The sequence below is a fragment of the Schistocerca piceifrons genome, chromosome 1 (genome assembly GCF_021461385.2).
Source record: "Schistocerca piceifrons isolate TAMUIC-IGC-003096 chromosome 1, iqSchPice1.1, whole genome shotgun sequence".
NCBI classification, from domain to species: Eukaryota; Metazoa; Arthropoda; class Insecta; order Orthoptera; family Acrididae; genus Schistocerca; species Schistocerca piceifrons.
Window position 1 is genome coordinate 833,206,574 of NC_060138.1, and position 24,525 is coordinate 833,231,098.

General features: G+C 44.3%; 1 protein-coding gene across 1 annotated transcript in view; it reads left to right on the forward strand.

The window, feature by feature from the left end:
* The window catches only part of LOC124775451 (follistatin-related protein 5-like), a 138,885-nt gene that overhangs the window by 25,549 nt on the left and 88,811 nt on the right, over positions 1-24,525 (forward strand). The window contains exons 5-6 of the mRNA XM_047250286.1: positions 11,395-11,685; positions 19,080-19,177. Of these exons, the coding sequence (XP_047106242.1) occupies positions 11,395-11,685; positions 19,080-19,177 (389 nt within the window). The remainder of the gene's footprint in view (positions 1-11,394; positions 11,686-19,079; positions 19,178-24,525) is intronic.

Here is a 24,525-nt window from a genome sequence, read left to right on the forward strand (position 1 = left end):
TTCTAGAATATTACTTATGAGAGTTGTGGATATGTAAAGCGAGATCCACAGAGAAGGAATGAGTGACAAACAGCGTATTCCGCATGTTGTCAAAATCATCCTGGTACAACGGTCTTTGCTTACCTTTGGACTAAAACGGAATCTTTATATTAAACGTATTTGCAATTTTTAGAAGATAATTTATTAGTAACACCAATAATTTTGGCTCCTACGGTTTTAAATTGAAATACATCAAATAATAAGTTCCCTTCGTGAGCTGAAAGGCTAATTATAGTTATAATAAGATAAATAATCACAGTTCAAAAAATTGTAATTTTGTTGGGATAATTTACGTGAATGTATCATCATTTATTTACGAGTCAAAGATATATTAGATAAATTCAGTCGGGTGGTAATATACTGCAGTCAGTCTGTTGAATGTACGTCCGCAGCTCGTGGTCGTGCGGTAGCGTTCTCGATTCCCACGCCTGGGTTCCCGGGTTCGATTCCCGGCGGGGTGAGGGATTTTCTCTGCCTCGTGATGACTGGGTGTTGTGTGCTGTCCTTAGGTTAGTTAGGTTTAAGTAGTTCTAAGGTCTAGGGGACTGATGACCATAGATGTTAAGTCCCATAGTGCTCAGAGCCATTTGAAGCCATTTTGCTGAATGTACGTCCATTTCGAGCAATGTTCAACTGAACGTGTCAGACATTTCCTCCGTATTTCACGGATTTTCAGACGATTCTCCAATAAAACAGTCAGAATAGGAAACGACATAAATGAGCCAAAACGTTATGATCAGTACCCACCGCGAAGTTGAGTGCCTCCTGGTAGTGTTACGGTCACGAGGCGAAGTTAGGAAATCATTTAAGCGGAAGAGAGACGAACGGGCAGTTAGTCATCTTAGCGAAGACACAGGCCGCAAATGCGGAAATCCACTACTATAAGCGGTCTTGACAAAGGGCACGTTCTTATGGCACTGCGGCTGGAAGCGAGAATCTCTCAAACGGCGAATATGGTCGCCTTTTGGCTTATTTCTGTCGCGAGCGCCTGTGAAAAGTGGTTGAATGATGGCCAAATAGCGAGTAGACCTTATGGTATTGGGTGGCCACGTCTCATCATACAACGTAGAAGTCGGAGGATCCCCCCACTGTGTGATCCAAGATGGGCAGCGATCTGTGGGAGATATGACGACAGAGTACAATGCTGATGCAGACACAAGTGTTTCGGACTGCACCGTTCGAAGACCGTTGTTGAAATCGGAACTCCATATCACACCAACCCTACGTGTTCCTGTGTTGACCCATCGACATCGTCAGTTATTATTGCAGTGGGCACAGCATCACTGATTTTTCATTGTGGATCAACAGAAACGTGTCGTTTGTTACACCAGATCGCTGGTTGGTTCCTTACAAGCCGTCATCCAGGCGAATAGCTGCACGAAATATCCACCATGCCACACATCCATGCTGGTGGGGGAAGAGCTATGCTATGGGGTACAGTGAGTTGGACTTCCATAGAATCTGTGGTGGTAATGTAAGGCATCATGGCAGCAGTGAACTACGTGAATATTATTGCAGACCACCTGCATCACTTCATGCAACATCATCTTCCAGCAAGACAACTGTCCGTGTTTCAAGGTTAGAATCATTATATAGTGATTCGAGTGGCATTATAGTGAACTTTCATTGATGTCTGGGCTAGCAAATGTGTTTCATCTATACCCACTGGAACACATATCGGGTGCAAGCTGCTTGTCTGTATACCACAATCCCGTAATTTACGGGAACTGCTTGACCTATACATAGACATATGGTGCCACATACTTCTGGAATCCTGTCAAGGACTTGTCGAATTCGTGCCAAGCAGAATCTCTGTTGTACTGTGTTTGAAAATGGTAGTTTGAAAAGTGGAACAGGACGCTAATAAACAGGTGGTCATAATGTTTCGGCTCATCGGTGTATGCTACTAGCACTTATGACCTGAACGATGTTTTTCTATCAAGTAGGTCCCCACCGTAGGAGTATTTCGTGAAGTACTCGTGAAGACATCGTCTGCCTGAAAATGCTTACAGATGTTGAATACATAAAAGATTATACATGAGTATTAGTTTAGTTTCCCTTTGTTTCGCATAACTTTTATTCTGCAATGAAGTCGATACTTGTACGTAAATGCGCCAATGAAATACGATAATGGGCTCATTGGAAACCAATATCTCAACACTGCCGCAGCACAGCTCATTAAGGAAAGATTCCTCACTACGTTCAACTGCAGAAAAAAAGGGACTATCATTTTTTTCTGTAACATCAAAAGTAGCCCCCTTGAACTGAGACATTTGACGCAAAAAAAAAACAAACGAATATACTCTTACATTCATCTATTGAAACGCTCAAGACAGTTTCATTATTGACATAGAATGAAAATCACGACAAGAAATAAAAATGCCCTACAGCCGTCCTTAAGATTTTATTTTATTTTGTCGCTACCAGTTCCGACGCTTCATTGCGTCATCTTCAGGCTGTTTTAATGCGGTACAGGTTGATACGATCCCCATGCATAGCCCATCAGTTGCCAGCATTACTGGATTCGCAGATAATGTGTCAGCAATCAACCTGTACCGACCGCATCAAAACAACCTGAAGATGACGCAATGTAGCGTCGAAACTGGTAGCGACAAACTAAAATAAAATCTTAAGGACGGCTGTAGGTGTTTTTATTTTTTGTCACGATAGTAAACGGCCGTCGTCCCAGAGACGTCCTGCTAAAAAGACAGACATACGAAAATAGAATGAAAATTGTTAAGCTGCATATGAAAAGCGTGTATGAAAGCCACATTACTTCTGAGCTGGATCTGTTTCTATTAGAGATGTAATGGCGTTGAAAATCAGCAGGCCGCTTACGGGCAAACTTTCAGAAACGCCATATAAACGGTACTTCCTCACAAAAATTCTATTCTGTGTATCTCATTGGCCACTCTATTACTATTCCTACTCCGTGGCACAGTGTACAGATAAAATAAGAGCTAATCGGTATGCGATAATGAGAAACCTATCAGCGTTGTGCAAGAACGTCAAAACAGATTCAATAACAGAACACCGGGACTGGTTCACAGCATTATGTATGCTGAATTACGAATAAAGAGGAAGATTAGGGCTTAATGTCCTGTCAGTGATGGCAGCAATTAGAATTCCACAATAGGAACGGGGCTGAGGAAGCAATCTGGCCTCGTTCTTTTCAAATGAACTGCCTGGTATCCGCCTTAATCGGTTTGGGTAACTCACGGAAAACCTTCATCTGGGCGACAGAACCATAATTAATACCTGGCTCCTCTCAAATGAAGATTCATTACCTTAAGTACCGCATCACCGCGTCACGTCACTCGGTGCAGGCATCAGGAAAGGACAAGTTGAGCGAGACTTCCGATAGAGGTACAAACAGAACTGACTATGCAAAAAGGAGCTACGCTATTTCGTTAACATTTACTTTGAACTACCAAAAATTATCATTAATTATAGTAGTCAATAAACCCAAACTGTAAGTTCTGTTTTTCTTCTCTATACCACTGACAAAAAAAACTTTTGTCTGAATTTCACACCAATGTACAGAGTGCCATGTGAGAATTCAAGTAAGAATATGGAACATTTTTTTCCGGATGAAATATTTCGTAGATGCTATCCAGTAGAGCAATAAACGGCCTTCACTCACATGATACCAAATCTGATCGTACAGTCCTCGTATATGCCCTCATTGTGATTGCTGTTAGAATGTTTATGATCGGCCTAAAGGAAAGTGGTCGAAGAGGAGAAGTAAGGATAGCCTAAATTATCAGCTTACCATATATGTGTAGATAATGAGAGATGGAGCTCTATTTCGTCTGGAGAAAGGGTGGATGTTCCATAAACCAACACACCATTTGCATCAAGTAACTCCGGAACACAGGAAGTCTAAATGAGGATCGCCACGCTATACACTGAACCCCATTTATTCAGAGTACTAATTCTCTAATTTGCTTCACCAACGAGAAGCGATCGCAAAAGCACTGACATTCTTCTTTCAGTTTAACCGTTAACGAAACTGCTGAATGAAATTAAATGAGAACAGTTGGAAGGAGGGTGACGTTCCCTGAATGTCTCTCGAGCATGCAGCCGGAGTAACTGGTCGTCATGGAACGACTGTTCGATTAGATTAGATTAGATTTACTTTCATTCCAATTGATCTATAGTGAGGAGGTCCTCCAGGATATAGAACATGTCATAAAAAGAATAATACATGACAAATATTTACAACTGAAACAAATAAGCTAATGCACCTTCCACAGGTCCCAAGTGGAACGATCATCACTTTTTTAATGAACGCTATATGAAAGAATCATTTACAAACACTAATGCTCTGAATTTAAAATAAAAAAGTTTTTTATTTATAAGGTAATAAACATATAATAGAACTACTATAATACTTATTTACAACGAACAAATTACTGCACTGAAATGGTGCAGAAGTTAGAGTGTACTTACACACACACACACACACACACATACACTTATTTACAATGAACACATTACTGCATTGAAATTGTGCAGATGTTATGTTGTACTTATATATATATATATATATATATATATATATATATATATATATATATATATATATACTCCTGGAAATTGAAATAAGAACACCGTGAATTCATTGTCCCAGGAAGGGGAAACTTTATTGACACATTCCTGGGGTCAGATACATCACATGATCACACTGACAGAACCACAGGCACATAGACACAGGCAACAGAGTATGCACAATGTCGGCACTAGTACAGTGTATATCCACCTTTCGCAGCAATGCAGGCTGCTATTCTCCCATGGAGACGATCGTAGAGATGCTGGATGTAGTCCTGTGGAACGGCTTGATATGCCATTTCCACCTGGCGCCTCAGTTGGACCAGCGTTCGTGCTGGACGTGCAGACCGCGTGAGACGACGCTTCATCCAGTCCCAAACATGCTCAATGGGGGACAGATCCGGAGATCTTGCTGGCCAGGGTAGTTTACTTACACCTTCTAGAGCACGTTGGGTGGCACGGGATACATGCAGACGTGCATTGTCCTGTTGGAACAGCAAGTTCCCCTGCCGGTCTAGAAATGGTAGAACGATGGGTTCGATTACGGTTTGGATGTACCGTGCACTATTCAGTGTCCCCTCGACGATCACCAGTGGTGTACGGCCAGTGTAGGAGCTCGCTCCCCACACCATGATGCCGGGTGTTGGCCCTGTGTGCCTCGGTCGTATGCAGTCCTGATTGTGGCGCTCACCTGCACGGCGCCAAACACGCATACGACCATCATTGGCACCAAGGCTGAAGCGACTCTCATCGCTGAAGACGACACGTCTCCATTCGTCCCTCCATTCACGCCTGTCGCGACACCACTGGAGGCGGGCTGCACGATGTTGGGGCGTGAGCGGAAGACGGCCTAACGGTGTGCGGGACCGTAGCCCAGCTTCATGGAGACGGTTGCGAATGGTCCTCGCCGATACCCCAGAAGCAACAGTGTCCCTAATTTGCTGGGAAGTGGCGGTGCGGTCCCCTACGGCACTGCGTAGGACCCTACGGTCTTGGCGTGCATCCGTGCGTCGCTGCGGTCCGGTCCCAGGTCGACGGGCACGTGCACCTTCCGCCGACCACTGGCGACAACATCGATGTACCGTGGAGACCTCACGCCCCACGTGTTGAGCAATTCGGCGGTACGTCCACCCGGCCTCCCGCATGCCCACTATACGCCCTCGCTCAAAGTCCGTCAACTGCACATACGGTTCACGTCCACGCTGTCGCGGCATGCTACCAGTGTTAAAGACTGCGATGGAGCTCCGTATGCCACGGCAAACTGGCTGACACTGACGGCGGCGGTGCACAAATGCTGCGCAGCTAGCGCCATTCGCTCGGCCAACACCGCGGTTCCTGGTGTGTCCGCTGTGCCGTGCGTGTGATCATTGCTTGTACAACCCTCTCGCAGTGTCCGGAGCAAGTATGGTGGGTCTGACACACCGGTGTCAATGTGTTCTTTTTTCCATTTCCAGGAGTGTATATACAAATCAGTTGGTTCTACTGAGAAATTCATCAACGGAGTAGAAGGAGTTGGCCACCAATAAATCCTGTAGGCTTCTCTTAAACTGAATTTCATTTGTTGTTAATCTTTTTATGGCCGCTAGCAAGTTTTCGAAAATGTGTGTTCCTAAATAATGCACACCCTTTTGTACAAGAGTAAGTGACTTTAAATCCTTGTGCAGATTATTCTTATTTCTAGTATTGATTCCATGAATTGAGCTGTTGGTTTGAAAAAGTGATATATTTTTAATGACAAATTTCATTAAGGAATAAATATATTGGGAAACAGTAGTTAGTATCCCTAGTTCCCTAAACAGGCTTCTTGACTTCACACCACATATAACTCTTGCGGCACGTTTTTGTGCCCGGAAGACTTTAGCTTAGCTTGATGAATTACCACAAAAAATAATCCCATATGACGTTATGGAAGTAAGTAAGCATAGTATGCCAGCTTTTTCATTTTTATATCCTCTATGTCTGACACAATTCGCATTGCAAATAGAGATTTGTTAAGAAGGCGGGTTACTCATCCTGATTGACGTACCGATATGGAGGATAAGACATACGCTATCTGATGAAAAGTATCCGTGGACATTGTGATGACTTGGACTGTCCCGGGGACAATTTCATTGACGTGCCTGAATATTTGAGCACGAAAGACATTCGATTCGTCCTCAGGAGCTGAAACCACAGAACGCTGGGATCTGGAGCGAAGTGGGCGTTGTAAGTCATCCCTAAAGTATTTCATTGGAATGAGCTCGAGACTCCGAGGAGACCAGTCCATTTCAGGAATGTTACTGTCCTTGAAGCTTTCCCTCGCGGATGCAGCTGTCTGACAGGATGGCCGGGATGCAGTGTAACGCTAATAGACACAAACCACGTCTCCGAACTGTTCCTCCAATGTGAGCAGTATTCAGTGCTGTAAAGTATGTTGGTATCCTTCCGCTTTCAACATTTTCTTAAGCGCTGTAAGGGGACCACACCCAAAACATGGAAAACACACCCATACCGTAACACCACCTCACATTCCCTTCACTGGTGGCACCTACGAGTAGTGGCAAGTAACGGTCTGCAGGCTTTCGTCAAACCCAAACCCTTCCAGTGGACTGCCACAGAGTATAGCGAGCTTCATCGCTTCGAATCACTCATTTCAAATCATCCACTGTCCAGTGAAGTCACTCTTTACATCACTTCAGGCGTCGCTTAATAATGAGTACAGAGATGTATAGCATATGAGGATCTGCTCAACATTGTACCCCATTCTTTCTAACTCCCTATTCACAGTCATTGTGCTAGCTGGAATCGGGGTATCACTTTGGAACTCACGGGCAATTACTTCCGCTGACTTCATGCGGTGTTTTACAACTACTGTTCACGATGATTGTTTATGTTATGAGATCTGGTAGGTCTTATTTTAGCTCTGGTTCCACTTAACAATCACATTACCAACAGTTGATTTGACTAGTATGAGAAGGGTTAAAATGTTCCTCTCGGATTTGCTACTGGGGGGGACATCCAACGATTACCATACGTTCTAAGTCACTGGGCTCTGTTGACTTACCCATTCTGTTGTTAACACTTCTCTACCGACAGTATAATACTCCCCGCCTCCTTTTATACTGGCGGTCCGTCTCTCGTGCCATGGAATGGTCGATTCGAATTACAATGGGCTGTCCAGACACCTTCTATTAGGTGATGTTTAATCTCCGTACGCCACCAAAAATGGATGGTGAAACTCTGACAACGTCAGCCAATCTTGTTGGCGAAACGTAAGAAAAATCATAAAACAAAGGTCGGTGGAGGATCCCGAGACAAAAGTTAACAACCAACAAGTCAATGAGCTGCCACTAATTCCTCAACAATTTCTGATGAAAAGTAGTTTGTAAACTTGTCGCTTCAAATTCCGATAAAATCCCAATCTTTCGATTACAGCCTTGATCGTCATCGTCAGGGCCCCTATGTCTGATTGTCATGAAACCGGCGAGACTTACTCTTTTATATCCAAGAGACGGCATCTGGAGGGCTGGATTACGTAATCCAGCCTCCGACGACGATGAGGGAGGAAGTCATCAAAATCTTAGAATCTTATCCCAATTTCAAGCGGCACGTTTACTGAGAACTTTTTATCCAAGGACTACGTCGCGAAAGATATCGTGGACACACTCAGCAATTTTGTATTTAGGGACTATATATCAGTAAAATGTCGACACACTTTATTATTACGGAGAAGGCGAAACACCATGCAAGGGATGAAATCAAAGTGCGTGCAACCAAAAAATTTAACTAATTTGACATAAAAGACTAACTTATTTTTATTTGTGTAGCCCAGGATAATTGTAAAACGTAACCTTTCATGGCTGTAATAAGCCACAATTCATAAAATATTCTGGGGTATTATGCCGTGGACGCATGGGTTTCACATCAAAATCAAACGTAGCGTCCCCATGTGCGGATAACATTTTCAAGGGGGATCGTAGCTCGTTTGAGTGTCCGACTCACGCCCTGGCTCACTACTGACTGCTGCAAAATTACTTTTATGCGTGTTCCCACGTAGTGGCGTGCCGTTAGAACTTTGAATACCCGAACGCAACTGGCCGTTGTCTGTTGCCGACGTCCGCCGTTGCGTGGAAGACTCTTTCACATATTCTTCAGCACCGATATCAGCTCTACGGCCACTCTGTTCAGCATTTCATGGTGTCCACTTGTGGCTACCAGTATTTAACTCCTACGAAAATGAATGTGATGGTTTCCTGGATGCAAAGCATGTCAATCTCCCCTCTTTTTCAGTTGCCCTTACGCTCTTCTAGTCGTTTTTGGGCCGTTCTTTTTTGTATTATCCACTTCACATCCCCACAACTACATGGAATGCTATAAGAAAGAAGATGGTAGCTTAGACCACATGCTGTACCGAAAACCCACGCATACAAAACATTACCTACACCGGTAATCTAACCATCACCTAAAACAAAAGCAAGGCATCACGAAAACATTGGCGCATGGAGCAAGGAACGTTTGCAAACCAGAGCTCCTTGACGCATAATTAAAATGTCTCATCAATGCATTGCTCAAGAATGGTTACTCGTCCGATGAGGTAAAAAGAGCGTTGAGACTGCCGTGCAAAAATCATAGTGATGCACAAGCCCCCGTGAAATCGAAAGTCTTCCTGCCTTTCGTTAAGGACGTTACTTACTGCTTAGGACAAATCTTAACAAACGGAACATCAGTCTTCTGACTGGCTTGATGCAGCCCGCCAAGAATTCCTCTCCTGTGCCAATCTCTTCATCTCAGGCTAGCACTTGCAAACTACGTCCTCAGTTATTCAATTATTTACTAGATGTATTCCAATCTCTGTCTTCCACTACAGTTCTTGCCCTCTACAGCTCCCTGTAGTACCATGGCAGTCATTCCCTGATGTCTTAACAAGTGTCTATCATCGTATCCGTACTTCTTGTCAGTGTTTTCCACACACTCCTTTCCTCTCAGATTCTGCACAAAACCTCGTCATTCCTTACCTTATCTGTCCACCTAATTTTCAACATTCGTCTGTAGCACCACATCTCAAAAACTTCGGTTCTGTTCCGGTTTTCCCAAAAGTCTATGTTTCAGTACCATTCGATGCTGTACTCCAGACTTACAATCTCAGACATTTATTTCTCACATTAAGGCCTACGTTTTATACTAGTAGACGTCTCCTGGCCAGTGCTATTCTGTTTTTGACATCCTCCTTGTTCCGTCCGTCATTGATTATTTTGCTGCCTAGGTAGAAGAATTCCATAACTTCATCTCCTTCGCGCCCATCTATCCTGATGTTAAGTTTCTCGCTGTTCTCATTCCTGCTACTTCTCAGTGCTTTCGTCTTTCTTTTATTTATTCTCAATCCATATTCTGTACTCATTAGACTGTTCATTCCATCCAGCAGATCATGCAATTCTTTTTCGCTTCCACTCATGATAGTAATGGCATCAGCGAATCGTATCATTGATATCCTTTCACCTGGAATTTTAATTCCACTCCTGAACATTTCTTTCTTTTATTTCCATCATTGCTTCTTCGATGTACAGATTAAACAGTAGGGGCGAAAGACTACATCCGAGTGTTTCGTTCTTGGTCGTTCTCTCTTATTATTCCGTCTTGGCTCTTGTAGTAATTGTATATTATCCATCTCTTCCCATAGTTTACCCTTATTTTTCTCAGTTTTTCGAACATCTTACACCATTTTACATTATCGAAAACTTTTTCCAGGTCAACAGATCCTATGAACGTGTCTTGATTTTTCTTTAGTCTTACTTCCATTATTAACCGCAACGTCAGAATTGCATCTCTAGCGCCTTTACCTTTCCTAAAGCCAAACTGATCGTCATCTAGCGCATCTTCAATTTTCTTTTCCATTCTTCTATATACTGTTGTTGTCAGCAACTTGCATACATGAGTTGTTAAGCTGATTGTGCGATAATTCCCGCACTTGTTGGATCTTGCAGTCTTCGAAATTGTGTGAATGATATTTTTCCGAAATTCAGGTGGTATGTCGCTAGACTCATACATTGTACACACTAACGTGAATGGTCGTTTTGTTGCCACTTCCCCAAATGATTTTAGAAATTCTGATGGAATGTTATTTATCACCTCAAATTGGACAAGAATGCTCGAACACCCTAGAAATGTAGAAATTTATAGGATTCCATATAGTTGTGGGGGCGGTGTTTGTGGATACTACAAAAAGAACAGTCGAAAAACGACTAGAAGAGCACAGGGGCACTGTGAAAGAGGATACTGACAGATCAGCTAATTCGGGGCATGGTTTACAGCCATGATACCACGGCATTCTAATTGATGGGACTCAAGTGCTGGCAAGTACAAGAGGACATCATGAATGATTATAGAGAGAGGCCATAGAGATTATTAAACACCACAGGAATATCGACAGAAAGGAGGAGGGAGTGAAACTGAATGATATCTGGAACCCGGTACCAGTCTTCCACCGTGGCGTGATGGCAACAGCGGACGACGGCAAACGACAACAGCAAACTGCGCTCGGGTGTTCAAAGCAAGTGATGTCACGCCAATGCGCGAGAGCAAGCGTAAACAGAATTTTGCTGCAAGCCAATAGAGAGCCAGGGTGTGAACCGGACACTCAAACAAAGTAAGATCCTCCTTGGAAATGTCCACTGTAGGTGGGGACGAAACGCTAGGTTTTAATGTGACGTTCATTTGACTATGACTTAATATCCAGCAATATTTAATTAATAGTCTAGGATAAGCCATACTCTATTGAAAAGAAGAAGCGGCTCTTTACTTGCTGGGCACCCTGTCGGCTTTCCGCAGGCGTGTCGGTGGTGTCGCTGGACAAGGCGCTGCAGGTGAACCGGCTGTCGGCGCGCGTGGGCGACAACGTGGAGATCAAGTGTGACGTGAGCGGCACGCCCCCGCCGCCCATCGTGTGGCGGCGCCACGGCGCCGACCTGGCCGCGCTCGCCGGCGACGGCGTCGGCGTCCGCGTCTTCAGCGACGGCTCGCTCTACCTGACGCGCGTCCAGCTCGTGCACGCCGGCAACTACTCCTGCCACGCGCAGCGCAACAAGGACGTCGTGCAGACGCACGTGCTCACCGTGCACAGTGAGTCCAGACTCATTCTTCCTATCAAGTACTTTCAAAACAAACACAGATTCCAATACTAATTCTGGGCAGAACCTTGCAGCTTTGATTACTTACTTTCACTGAGTAGCGAGAAACTACATACTATTTTCAGTACAACGTTTTTTCCCTTACCATGTATTTACGAAAACGTATAAGAAATTCGAACCTTCATTTATATTTCATATTCCTTAATACAATGAATGATTTGGTTGTGAATTGTGAAATATACTAAACTTAGCCCAAATTATTTGATTTAGCCCTCTTTCGAACTGTTACTTTGTCTAATGACTATCGGTTTCGGATCAAAGTACCATCATCAGACCATCTTATGATCAAAGAGTGGAGTTATTATTATTATTATTAAGGTCATTATCATATGCGTCAGCTACAAAAACAAGAAAAAATGCTCATGTGCAACTACTTGTACGATGAGGGGCGGTCAATAACCAAAGCAGCATTAATTTTTTTTAGCAGGTTGGGTTTACTCAGGATTCCAATACACCATCTTATTCCCCACTCCAGCCGGCCGCAGTGGCCGTGCGGTTCTAGGCGCTGCAGTCCAGAACAGCGGGACTGCTACGGTCGCAGGTTGGAATCCTGCCTCGGGCATGGATGTGTGTGATGTCCTTAGGTTAGTTAGGTTTAAGTAGTTCTACGTTCTAGGGGACTGATGACCTTAGATGTTAAGTCCTATAGTGCTCAGAGCCATTTGAACCATTCCCCACTCTTATGGCTACAAAATACTATTTTTCAATGTAATCTCCATCAATGCGACACACTTACTCCACCTTATGGTACTACTCTACTGGTCGGAGCCAAAGTCTTTCTGCATCAACAACCTCCCCACCATCTTTTGTCGGCGGAATTTCCAGTAGCAACGTCCAGCGTAAAATTAACTCTTCACCCACGAAAGAATATAGGTACATTCAATATAACAGATTGGGCAGTTCCATTTCCTTCAAGTTTATTCTCGAAGCTGATTATATGTTTGTAGAAGGGAGTGCGGTGGCGGCGTTGACGATACACACGTCGACGAGGCGTACTGCTTCAATGCTGTTGCAGGTATAGCTCACAGCGGAATGGTTCCGCAGGCGTGCACTGCCCGCTTATACAGGGTGTTACAAAAAGGTACGGTCAAACTTTCAGGAAACATTCCTCACACACAAAGAAAGAAAATATGTCATGAGGACATGTCTCCGGAAACGCTTACTTTCCATGTTAGAGCTCATTTTATTACATCTCTTCAAATCACATTAATCATGGAATGGAAACACACAGCAACAGAACGTACCAGCGTGACTTCAAACACTTTGTTACAGGAAATGTTCAAAATGTCCTCCGTTAGCGAGGATACATGCATCCACCCTCCGTCGCATGGAATCCCTGATGTGCTGATGCAGCCCTGGAGAATGGCGTATTGCATCACACCCGTCCACAATACGAGCACGAAGAGTCTCTACATTTGGTACCGAGATTGCGTAGACAAGGGCTTTCAAATGCCCCCATAAATGAAATTCAAGAGGGTTGAGGTCAGGAGAGCGTGGAGGCCATGGAATTGGTCCGCCTCTACCAATCCATCGGTCGCCGAATCTGTTGTTGAGAAGCGTACGAACACTTCGATTGAAATGTGCAGGAGCTCCATCGCGCATGAACCACATGTTGTGGCGTACTTGTAAAGGCACATGTTCTAGGAGCACAGGTAGAGTAACCCATATGAAATCATGAAACGTGCTCCATTGAGCGTAGGTGGACGAAACTAAAATGAGCTCCAACATGGAAATTAAGCGTTTCCGGACACATGTACACATAACATCTTTTCTTTATTTGTGTGTGAGAAATGTTTCCTGAAAGTTTGGCCGTACCTTTTTGTAACACCCTGTATAGGAGACGTGTGACCTTCATTACGTAACGCGCTGATAACAGACTTAGACTCTGCAGGCACCAGCAGGCGGGGATTATCCCGTACGCGTGCTGTAGTCGCACTAGCGGCACGCCTCCCCATGTGCGCCGGCCTGGCGCCGAGCCAAGTTGGGCAGGTTGCGTCACCGACCCGCTAGGCGCTCAGCGGGCAGTGGGGCACTATGTTTTGAATTTTTTCAAACTGCTGCATCCTTGACCGCCCCGGTTCGCGATGTACGCTCCCCGGTTACAGGAGTCAAGGATCACACTTTATTAATAATTATAGTAATTATGGCTACAAAACACTATGTTTCAATGTAATCTCCATCAATACGACACACGTACGCCGCCTTACTGGGAGGGCTCGTGTGCATCCATGGTACTACTCTACTGGTGTGAGCCAACGTCTTGCTGCATCAACAACCTACCCACCATCCTTCATCGACTCAAACAGATGAAAGTCGGAAGGTGTGAGGTCTTGGCTAAAGGGTGAATGGGAAAGAACAGCCCAATGAAGATTTGTGAGCTTCTCTCGCGTGGGCAGCCTTGTGCGAGGCCTTACGTTCTCATGGAAAAGGAGAAGTTCCTTTGAATTGTTGTGGCGACAAACACGCTGAAGTTATTTTTGCAATTTCCTGAGAGTAGCACAACCGTCTGGGGCTGACCGGCAGGCGGGAGATGGTATAGGATTGGCCTACCTTGTTGTGATCTCGACAGACGCCTCGCTCAACAACTTGCCGTGCTTTTGTTCACTACCGGGTCTCCGAAGACATTCTGCAAGTGAATATGACTATCAGCGATGATTTGGTTTTTCGCCAAAAGAAGTTCAATGACAGCTCTTCGCTTGGAACGCACTATAGTTACAGACGTCATTTTGAAGGCAACGTATAGCGCCACCAACTATTGGAACTTCATGGAAATATAGGAGCTGAAGCGGGGAGATTCCACGATGTCCCAAAACAAATTACGCATTCTTTCAACTGAAATTGGCCGAGAAAAAAGTGTTGCATTACTTATTGAACGGCCTACATACACTACTGGCCATTAAAATTGCTACACCACGAAGATGACGTGCTACAGACGCGAAATTTAATCAACAGGAAGAAGATGCTGTGATATGCAAATGATTAGCTTTTCAAGGCATTCACACAAGTTTGGCGCCGGTGGCGACACCTACAACGACAACGTGCTGACATGAGGAAAGTTTCCAACCGATTTCTCATACACAATCAGCAGTTGACCGGCGTTACCTGGTGAAACCTTGTTGTGATGCCTCTTGTAAGGAGGAGAAATGCGTACCATCACGTTTCTCAGTTTGATAAAGATAGGATTGTTGGCTATCGCGATTGCGGTTAATCGTATCGTGACATTGCTGCTCGCGTTGGTCGAGATCCAATGACTGTTAGCAGAATATGGAATCGGTAGGTTCAGGAGGGTAATACGGAACGCCGTGCTGGATCCCAACGCGGATGAATCCAGGTTCTGTTTACAGCATCATGATGGTCGCATCCGTGTTTGGCGACATCGCGGTGAACGCACATTGGAAGCGTCTATTTGTCATCGCCATACTGGCGTATCACGCGGCGTGATGCTATGGGGTGCCATTGGTTACACGTCTCGGTCACCTCTTGTTCGCATTGATGGCACTTTTAACAGTGGTCGTTAAATTTCAGATGTGTTACGACCCGTGACTCTACCCTTCATTCGATCCCTGCGAAGCCCTACATTTCAGCAGGATAATGCACGACCAGATGTTGCAGGTCCTGTACGGGCCTTTCTAGATACAGAAAATGTTCGACTGCTGTCCTGGCCAGCACATTCTCCAGATCTCTCACCAAATGAAAATGTCTGGTCAATGGTGGCCGAGCAACTGGCTCGTCACAGTACGTCAGTCACTACTCGTGATGAAGTGTGGTATCGTGTTGAAGCTGCATGGGCAGCTGTACCTGTACACGCCATCCAAGCTCTGTTTGACTCAATACCCAGGCGTATCAATGCCGTTATTACGGCCAGAGATGGTTGTTCTGGGTACTGATTTCTCAGGATCTGTGCACCCAAATTGCGTGAAAATGTAATAACATGTCAGTTCTAGTATAATATATTTGTCCAATGAATACCCGTTTATGATCTGCATTTCTTCTTGGTTTAGCAATTTTAATGGCCAGTAGTGTATATAAACAATCAACACCCCATATTACACACTAATGTCGGAACACTCAATCTAGCTGAGCATCTCGGCTGATGTTTCATGTAGGCTCTTTGTATCTCCAGTAAAACGCCTATTAGGGCACTCATATTCTATTAAGCTGTATACAAACGTCTCTAGAATGATAAAAGACTGGAAATTGAACATTTGTGGTGCCAGTAAGGTCGATGTTCGCGAGTTTAGTGACTTGCCACTGACGTTTCCATTCAGCATCTCAATTGCACTCAGTGGAGATCATTTCGACATCTTCTTCATATGCTGGTATTCAGAAATTTATGGTGTTTGCTAGCCAGCTAAAGTAGATATTCGTGAAGAGGGGGTGAGTTATTTTTAGGAATTTGCTACAGAGGTTGTAAAGAGACACCTTTCGACGAAGAAGAGTTGGACAGATCTTTGATAGTACTGGTAACCAACATGCAGGCGTAGATTTTACTGATTCACTGACAGTTATCATAGCCTTTGTCAAATGAACGTCAAGTTTCTTCGCATGAGCTCTGCAGAGTGAAACTGGTGCGCTATATTCTGTTGCAGAGTATAGCGACGCAGGGGATGCTCCGTAGTGAAGCGATACATTTGCTCCGCATGTTCTACTTACCAGTTGCTCACCAGGTTCACACGTTCACTCGTCTTTGCACCTTCTTAGCTATGTTGTAAAAGTGTCTATGGTTTTCAGCGCTCTGTTTGAAGTGACACCTACATATTTTAGCTTATTATTGTATCTGACTATGCTCAGATGGCTAAATCGTGAAGTGATTTTTGCTGATGTTGGGCGATTAGAGAGGCCAGACGACATAGGTATTTTAAAAACACTTCTGACTACAATATAGGAGCTATCAACAGAGCATAGCTATAATAAAAACATTTGCTAAATATTTTTCTGTATGGTAGCTGAAGTATGGTGTCAAGTGAAACCTTCAAATACATATAGGCAGCCTCTTACGTATGGTTCGCAGTTGTCACCTTCACTTACCCAAGCAATTGTGTCATATACTAAAAGTACATGTCAGTGCTATCCTTTAAATAGAAGCAAGTACGGCCAGTGATGATAAAAGTGCCTCTTATGTGCAGAGGCTTCTTTTATGCCTTAAAATGGTCTGAGCGATGTTTTGTAGCGGAAAGCATCGTATACAAACGCTGGATGAAAACATAGCAGTTTGTATATATAATTCTGTCTTTATTGATTCACTGCAGTTCCGCCTGACTGTTTCATTTTTTATGTCTTGTTAGTTACATTCTTACATTCCATAGTTTCATGCAACTTTCATTTTTAGATATCTTTTGAATTCTGACTATTTTTTGCGAAATAAAAAAGAACTCTGTGCTTAGCGGGCAGTTATATCATTTGAGACCGCAACTTGCGCCTGTAGAAATCACTGCATTCGGTAGTACTTTTAGTGAATGACATGACTACTTGAGTAAGCGTGCTTGACAACTGCACTTGATGGTTTAGAAGCTGACAATATTTTAAGACTGCACTTTATACCATGAGTTAGCTATCACAGAGAAAAATATTTTGTAAATATTTCTTGAAGAACTACATACTCTGATTTTTTCAAAATAGGATAGCCTGATGATGTTTCTTGCTACCGAAACCGGCAGGTGATAGTAATGGACACTGTTCTAACCTCTAGTATGTAAGCTAAATGTAGGCTTAAATTTAGTCTTTCGGAAACTAATGTTGGTGTTCGTACAGAGCGAATCAGAACACCACTGACAAACTTTCAGAGGCTGTTCGAGGATATCTTCTGTATATTTTGCTACAAGGGACCCATGCTCCAAGCAGCTCGTAACAGAGTAGTAATGTAATTGTGATTTATTCAGTTTGTTACTAAAATCACCCTTGTTCCTGTGAAAATACCATCATAACAGCGAAGAAGCCTGCAATATGCAACAGCCAAAACATGGGCCACACAAGACAGAGTAATACAACAATTCTCAGACAGGCACAAAAGTCCTGTGATGTAGCTGCCGTCGCTATGGGAACAGCTGAGCTTAGCGACGCTGTGCGTCCCTCCCCCCCCCCCACCCCCACCGCTCTCTATGCTCCCAGCCCCCCCCCCCCCCCCCCCACTGAATTCTGTGAACCCATAACGAGGTGCATATCAACCTGATCTACAACCAAAACCCATCCATAATCACACCGTCGACATTATCACTGCTGAGCACCGTTTACAGTACTATACAGACATAAAGCTAACTGTGGCAAGAAACAAAACGAAATGCAAAAGCTCTGTAACGAGTCGCCGGTGACCATGGATCCCTGATACCAAAATAGTCAGAAGGTATCCCCGAACAGCCGTAGAGTTCTGATGCACCTTCGATACTGTTGACAAGCTTAGTAGTGTAAACTTCCGCTGTTTGAACCCCTACACATTTTTAAGAAATTACTCAGAGTATTGGGTTGACCCTACAAATAATATATCTCTTCTGGCCACCACTTGTCAAGACTTTGGTTTCGTACTCCATACACATCCCGACGAGAGGCCGTAAATATCTACAGTGACTTTAACTGTTTCCTTCTCAGGAAAAAGACCATCCTTGTATGTCTGTAATAATCAGCATGCCTCTGAACAGATAACGTTGTAGTGTATGATTTGGATCGTCATCAGGCATATGCAGGAACAGCAACAATTAGAACAGCTTATCTGCTGAAGTCAGCGGAATATCGAATATTCAGACATTTATGCCGTCCTTACAAGAGGTCACTCCTACATTAGGTAATGAAGCAGTAAGGGCTGGTGGGTGAAGGGGCCGTAGATTGTTTTTACATCGGTTAAGCAGTGCAATAATAATAATAACAACGTTAATAACAATAATAATTGAATGTAAATGGTAAGATCACAAGAGATGTTGATAATTCACTGCACTATATGATGTTATACCAAGTCAGAGATAATAATTAGCATTATCATAAGAAAGTGGACGTAAGTGAAGGACGGTGGCAGCCGAAAATCGTGTCTCATCGACTATTTGCGTTGTTCTCAGCAGTGACTTGGAGCCTTATATTCTATTCTGTAAGTACTTCAAAGGAAATTTTGTTATTCTCTAATAACGTACAGCAAGCTTGCTTAGTTCCAAGACCTCACTTCGACATTGTCTCAACTGGATGACAATATTGCTCGCTCACAAAGCACACAAGATTGTTTAGAGTGTTACTACAAGTTTCTGCCCTCGCAATATACTACATAACTGTCTTCATTAATGGCACTTGTCCATTAGATAAGAAAGTGGCATTCTATCACTTTTGGACCTTCTTTTTCGTTTTCAGCAATACCGGAAGTGAAGGTGATGCCGAAGATACAGTACAGACGTCCTGGTGAGCAGGCGTCCATGTTCTGCCACGTCGTGGGAGAGCCTTTCCCTAAGGTAAGAGCAACACCAACACATGCTGTAACTGCGCAGAAGCGTCCATTACTACGAATTACGCAGTGGCTTAAAGTCCTTGTAGTAGTTGCTAAATTGCGAAATGCTTCTTGTAAGACTCAGAACACACTTCAATATACGAAAGACGTATAAAGTCGAAGAGCACATATCTCAATAACCCATACATTTCACACACTCTACGACTTCCAAAATTTCTTCAAAAATTCATGCCTATTGACGTGGAAAGCGCGGTAGGGAAAAATTATTACTGTCCTGCGGCGTGCTTTCTGTTTCTGGTTAGTGAAGGAATTCCTTTCCCTCAGTTCCCGTTATGTGAAAGGCTCGTATGTCTGCTATTTATGGAGTAAAAGGAACCTATATTGATGATTAATCAGCAGTTGACATCTAGGTCATTAGAGACGCAGTTTGAGCTCGAGATGAGACGTGTCTTATTCAAAGGCATCTGCCTCAGGCTATTTATGAAAGTTACGGACAACCTAAATGAGAACGTCCGCACGGGCATTTGAACATCTGTCGTCTTGAATGCGATTCGAGTATTTCACCGATCTCGTAGCGGACTTGTCTGCCTGTGAAATGTCTGGCATTTCGCACAGACTTTTCTCAGATACGTGCTGGTGTCCTAGGGTCGCTACGAAATAGGCTCTTCTATCTGCCGCTCCACACTGGTACAATCTCTAACTTCATAGTTGGGTCTCTTTTTCAGGCGAAAGGGTATAAGACTATAAACAGGAGAAAAATGAGATATTGTAACTCCCTTAAGGAGGGACTTCCATTAAAAATACATACTATTTAAAAGATCCAAATCCACAATTCTGAAGAAACAGTATGAAATTTTGTCCCATGCTTTGCATGAAAGTAGCTCATTTCCAGTTTAGTTTCTTGTATTCTACACTCCTGGAAATTGAAATAAGAACACCGTGAATTCATTGTCCCAGGAAGGGGAAACTTTATTGACACATTCCTGGGGTCAGATACATCACATGATCACACTGACAGAACCACAGGCACATAGACACAGGCAACAGAGCATGCACAATGTCGGCACTAGTACAGTGTATATCCACCTTTCGCAGCAATGCAGGCTGCTATTCTCCAATGGAGACGATCGTAGAGATGCTGGATGTAGTCCTGTGGAACGGCATGCCATGCCATTTCCACCTGGCGCCTCAGTTGGACCAGCGTTCGTGCTGGACGTGCAGACCGCGTGAGACGACGCTTCATCCAGTCCCAAACATGCTCAATGGGGGACAGATCCGGAGATCTTGCTGGCCAGGGTAGTTGACTTACACCTTCTAGAGCACGTTGGGTGGCACGGGATACATGCGGACGTGCATTGTCCTGTTGGAACAGCAAGTTCCCTTGCCGGTCTAGGAATGGTAGAACGATGGGTTCGATGACGGTTTGGATGTACCGTGTCCCCTCGACGATCACCAGTGGTGTACGGCCAGTGTAGGAGATCGCTCCCCACACCATGATGCCGGGTGTTGGCCCTGTGTGCCTCGGTCGTATGCAGTCCTGATTGTGGCGCTCACCTGCACGGCGCCAAACACGCATACGACCATCATTGGCACCAAGGCAGAAGCGACTCTCATCGCTGAAGACGACACGTCTCCATTCGTCCCTCCATTCACGCCTGTCGCGACACCACTGGAGGCGGGCTGCACGATGTTGGGGCGTGAGCGGAAGACGGCCTAACGGTGTGCGGGACCGTAGCCCAGCTTCATGGAGACGGTTGCGAATGGTCCTCGCCGATACCCCAGGAGCAACAGTGTCCCTAATTTGCTGGGAAGTGGCGGTGCGGTCCCCTACGGCACTGCGTAGGATCCTACGGTCTTGGCGTGCATCCGTGCGTCACTGCGGTCCGGTCCCAGGTCGACGGGCACGTGCACCTTCCGCCGACCACTGGCGACAACACCGATGTACTGTGAAGACCTCACGCCCCACGTGTTGAGCAATTCGGCGGTACGTCCACCCGGCCTCCCGCATCCCCACTATACGCCCTCGCTCAAAGTCCGTCAACTGCACATACGGTTCACGTCCACGCTGTCGCGGCATGCTACCAGTGTTAAAGACTGCGATGGAGCTCCGTATGCCACGGCAAACTGGCTGACACTGACGGCGGCGGTGCACAAATGCTGCGCAGCTAGCGCCATTCGACGGCCAACACCGCGGTTCCTGGTGTGTCCGCTGTGCCGTGCGTGTGATCATTGCTTGTACAGCCCTCTCGCAGTGTCCGGAGCAAGTATGGTGGGTCTGACACACCGGTGTCAATGTGTTCTTTTTTCCATTTCCAGGAGTGTATATACATATAAACGTCTTTAGAGAACTCAAAAAATTTATTTTCAAAAGTAACATATGGACATTTTTCCCAGAAACTGTTCAAATACTTCTACAAAAATTTCTCTGTTTGTTTTCCTTACATGTAGTAAGTTACTCTCATGAAGTTTCTTGAATACGTCGAACAGGAAAATTTTAATAATTTTCAATTATAATTCTGTAAGTATAATATAAAATTCATACAAAAATCCAAGTACTTTGCTCGATATCTCACTCAGCTTGCAATCATAATTTCAAAGTTTACACTCAGGATAACATTTATTGGGTTTATAGAAATAAGTGTAAAAAAATTCATGATTCTAGGCTTCACAGATTCTAAGAAAAAGGTATATAAACTTTAAAAAATATAATTTTCAGGAAATGCAGTACTAAGTTAAATGTAACGTTTTTTATTATGTCGCCTCTTTGAAAGGTCTCGGAAATCTACTCAGCGCCCGCTGTTCCTTCAAGGCTTCTCATCTGGTATCTTGTTTTCTGCCTTCTTTTCTTTACCAGGTTTTCAACTGCCTTTCCAGCTGCAGAAAGGCAATGAAAATCTATTTTTCCCAGGAAGTCTTGAATGAAATTTTCTACCTTCAAGCCCATTCTATCTAATACCTTCATCTTCCCCACCTTCCCATAATTAAATACAAGAACTGCATCATAAGCTACAATTCTGGATGAAAATTCGTCATGAGTACGTGGCAAAACAAGAATTACTTCTTCATAATCAAAGCAGCTGGGTTGTTATTGTACGAGGTGGCCAATGGTGTTCACAGCATTCGACGCTCCGCCTATTGTCTACCACGCCACAACAGTACTGGCTGCTAATAGCAAACGAGGGTAGGGCTGGAGTTATCCAATGATGAGAGGAGTATGTGGATACAGAGCGTGGTTCAACTGTTTAGTCAACGAGTAACTGACAACAGTGCTACAGCGCTAGTAATGTTGATACACGCCAGCGTGGGCTAGTAGCCTGGGTACCATTCCCGAGGGTGTGCAGTTTTCTAACAGACGAAAAATATCAAGTAAGGCGACCAGGAAAGGGAAGAGGGAGGGTGAAGTACAAGATGGGGAAAAGAAGCAAAACAAGAAGAATACGTAAACAAAAGTTCGATGACACGACGGCCGCCGAATATTCCCCTGGCGCATGAATGGTTTGTGTCATACACATTGGCCATCTTACTTTTCTTTGTTGTAGCCGTCCAACCCCATGTTAAAAGCGCTATTATGGCAGACGATTTACATTGCCTACTAGAAGCAATATGGGTTTTCCACTTGTCTCCCAATACTGTAAATTGGGATTCCATTTATTTTGAACGTATAGGGTAAAGACCTAATGGGAGGTGAATGGATGACATTAGACAATGTGCAGGATCAGCTTGGCTGTTTATTACTGAAGACTATAATGCATGGGAATGTCTACAGAGGGCTTTATCCAGCACTGAATATTGCAGCTACTGATGGTTTTGTTGTTTCCAGTCAGCGTTCATAATCCTGTTCTGCGTATGGGACTGAAAGAGGTGGTGCGGTGATTAAGATCTTGGGTTTGCAGTCGGTAGGACACCACATTTAGGCTTCCCGTGTATTCCCGATACTGCTTACCACAAAGGCCACGCAGATGCCTATGGAAAGAAAGTGGGCGATTTGCCATATCTAACGTACTTCGTCTCCGATGACCTCGTCATCACCAAGACAGTAAACACTAACGATTCTTCTTTGTTTTCTACACTGAAAAGTAGGTTATGTGGATCTAGGGCTGTAAAAATAAAGACTAAATTTTGTATTATATTTATTCAGTATTGTCAAGAAACAGAAGTATTCCTCACTTCATACTTTACTGAACATCATTCAAGATGTAGTCATTAGACATAAATACTTTTTTGCCAACCTATCAAGTTGTGTGTATAGCCGAGCTCGTGAATATGCCGTTTGAGTGGGATATTTTCCAGTACCGACTTTCTCTTCTGCTGTCTGATGAACACACACCGTGGCTCTACTGATGAACTTGCAAGAGTAGAACTATGTTGCGTCAAAATTATTCGAAACTGAATCGCGGCGCTGCTACTTCTGGTAGGCCGTTACCACACACGCGGCAGTTCTCCCACCTGGCTGTCCTCCTCTGGAGCGACAAGGCGAGGCGGAGTGCGGTCGTCGGACAGCAGAAGGCCGCAGCCCCGTTCAACAACCCCGCCCCCTAACGTTGTGGGCTATCTAAAGACGGCAGTTTGTAGTACGGTGGAAACTGTAGCGTGTGTAAAAGGAATTGGAGGATTACGAATAGCAGACTCCACCTGAGTCGGACACGAAATGCATGCGAGGAAAGATGGTGGTGAGTGACTTAAACGTAGTCGGTACTACGTGTCACTGATAATAAGAAGGCTACGATAACTAGCGAGTCAGCACGAACGTGTGGGAAGCAGAAAGGCCAGTAACGAAATGTTTCCGTTTCTCCGATTCCGCTGAAGGCAAAGGCTTGGAAGAATTTGAACACTACCGACCTTATCCGAATCGGGCAGGAACTCTGTGCTATGAGGAAAAAATGCGAATAACTAAATCTCTGAGATAGTAACGAACCGATACCTCGACTCTTGTCGCATATCCATTACTCAGTAATTAACACGAGAGTGGATCAAAAAATAATGTCTCCTGTGTCATAAAATTTCAATAAAGAATTTATAACTGTCAAATTAGTACAGGTCATAAACTGAAGTCTCCTCCGCACAACAACGACTTTCAACGTAGTCGTCATGCATTTGTACCCATTTGTGCCATCGCTGAACCCAGGCATCAAAATGAGTTTGAAAAAGTCACAGATTGGCTTCTTGAACCATTTTTCTCTTGATGATTTTAAAGGTGGTGACTGTCGTCTCTAACGCGCCTGTCTCCGCGAATTACCTCTTCAGCGCGTCCTCGATTGGCATCATTGACAGACGTAATCGAACGGTGGCCGCACGGTCTATCTGCAGCGTCATTTTTTCCACTACCAGCTTCTTCACCCAATGCCTCACATT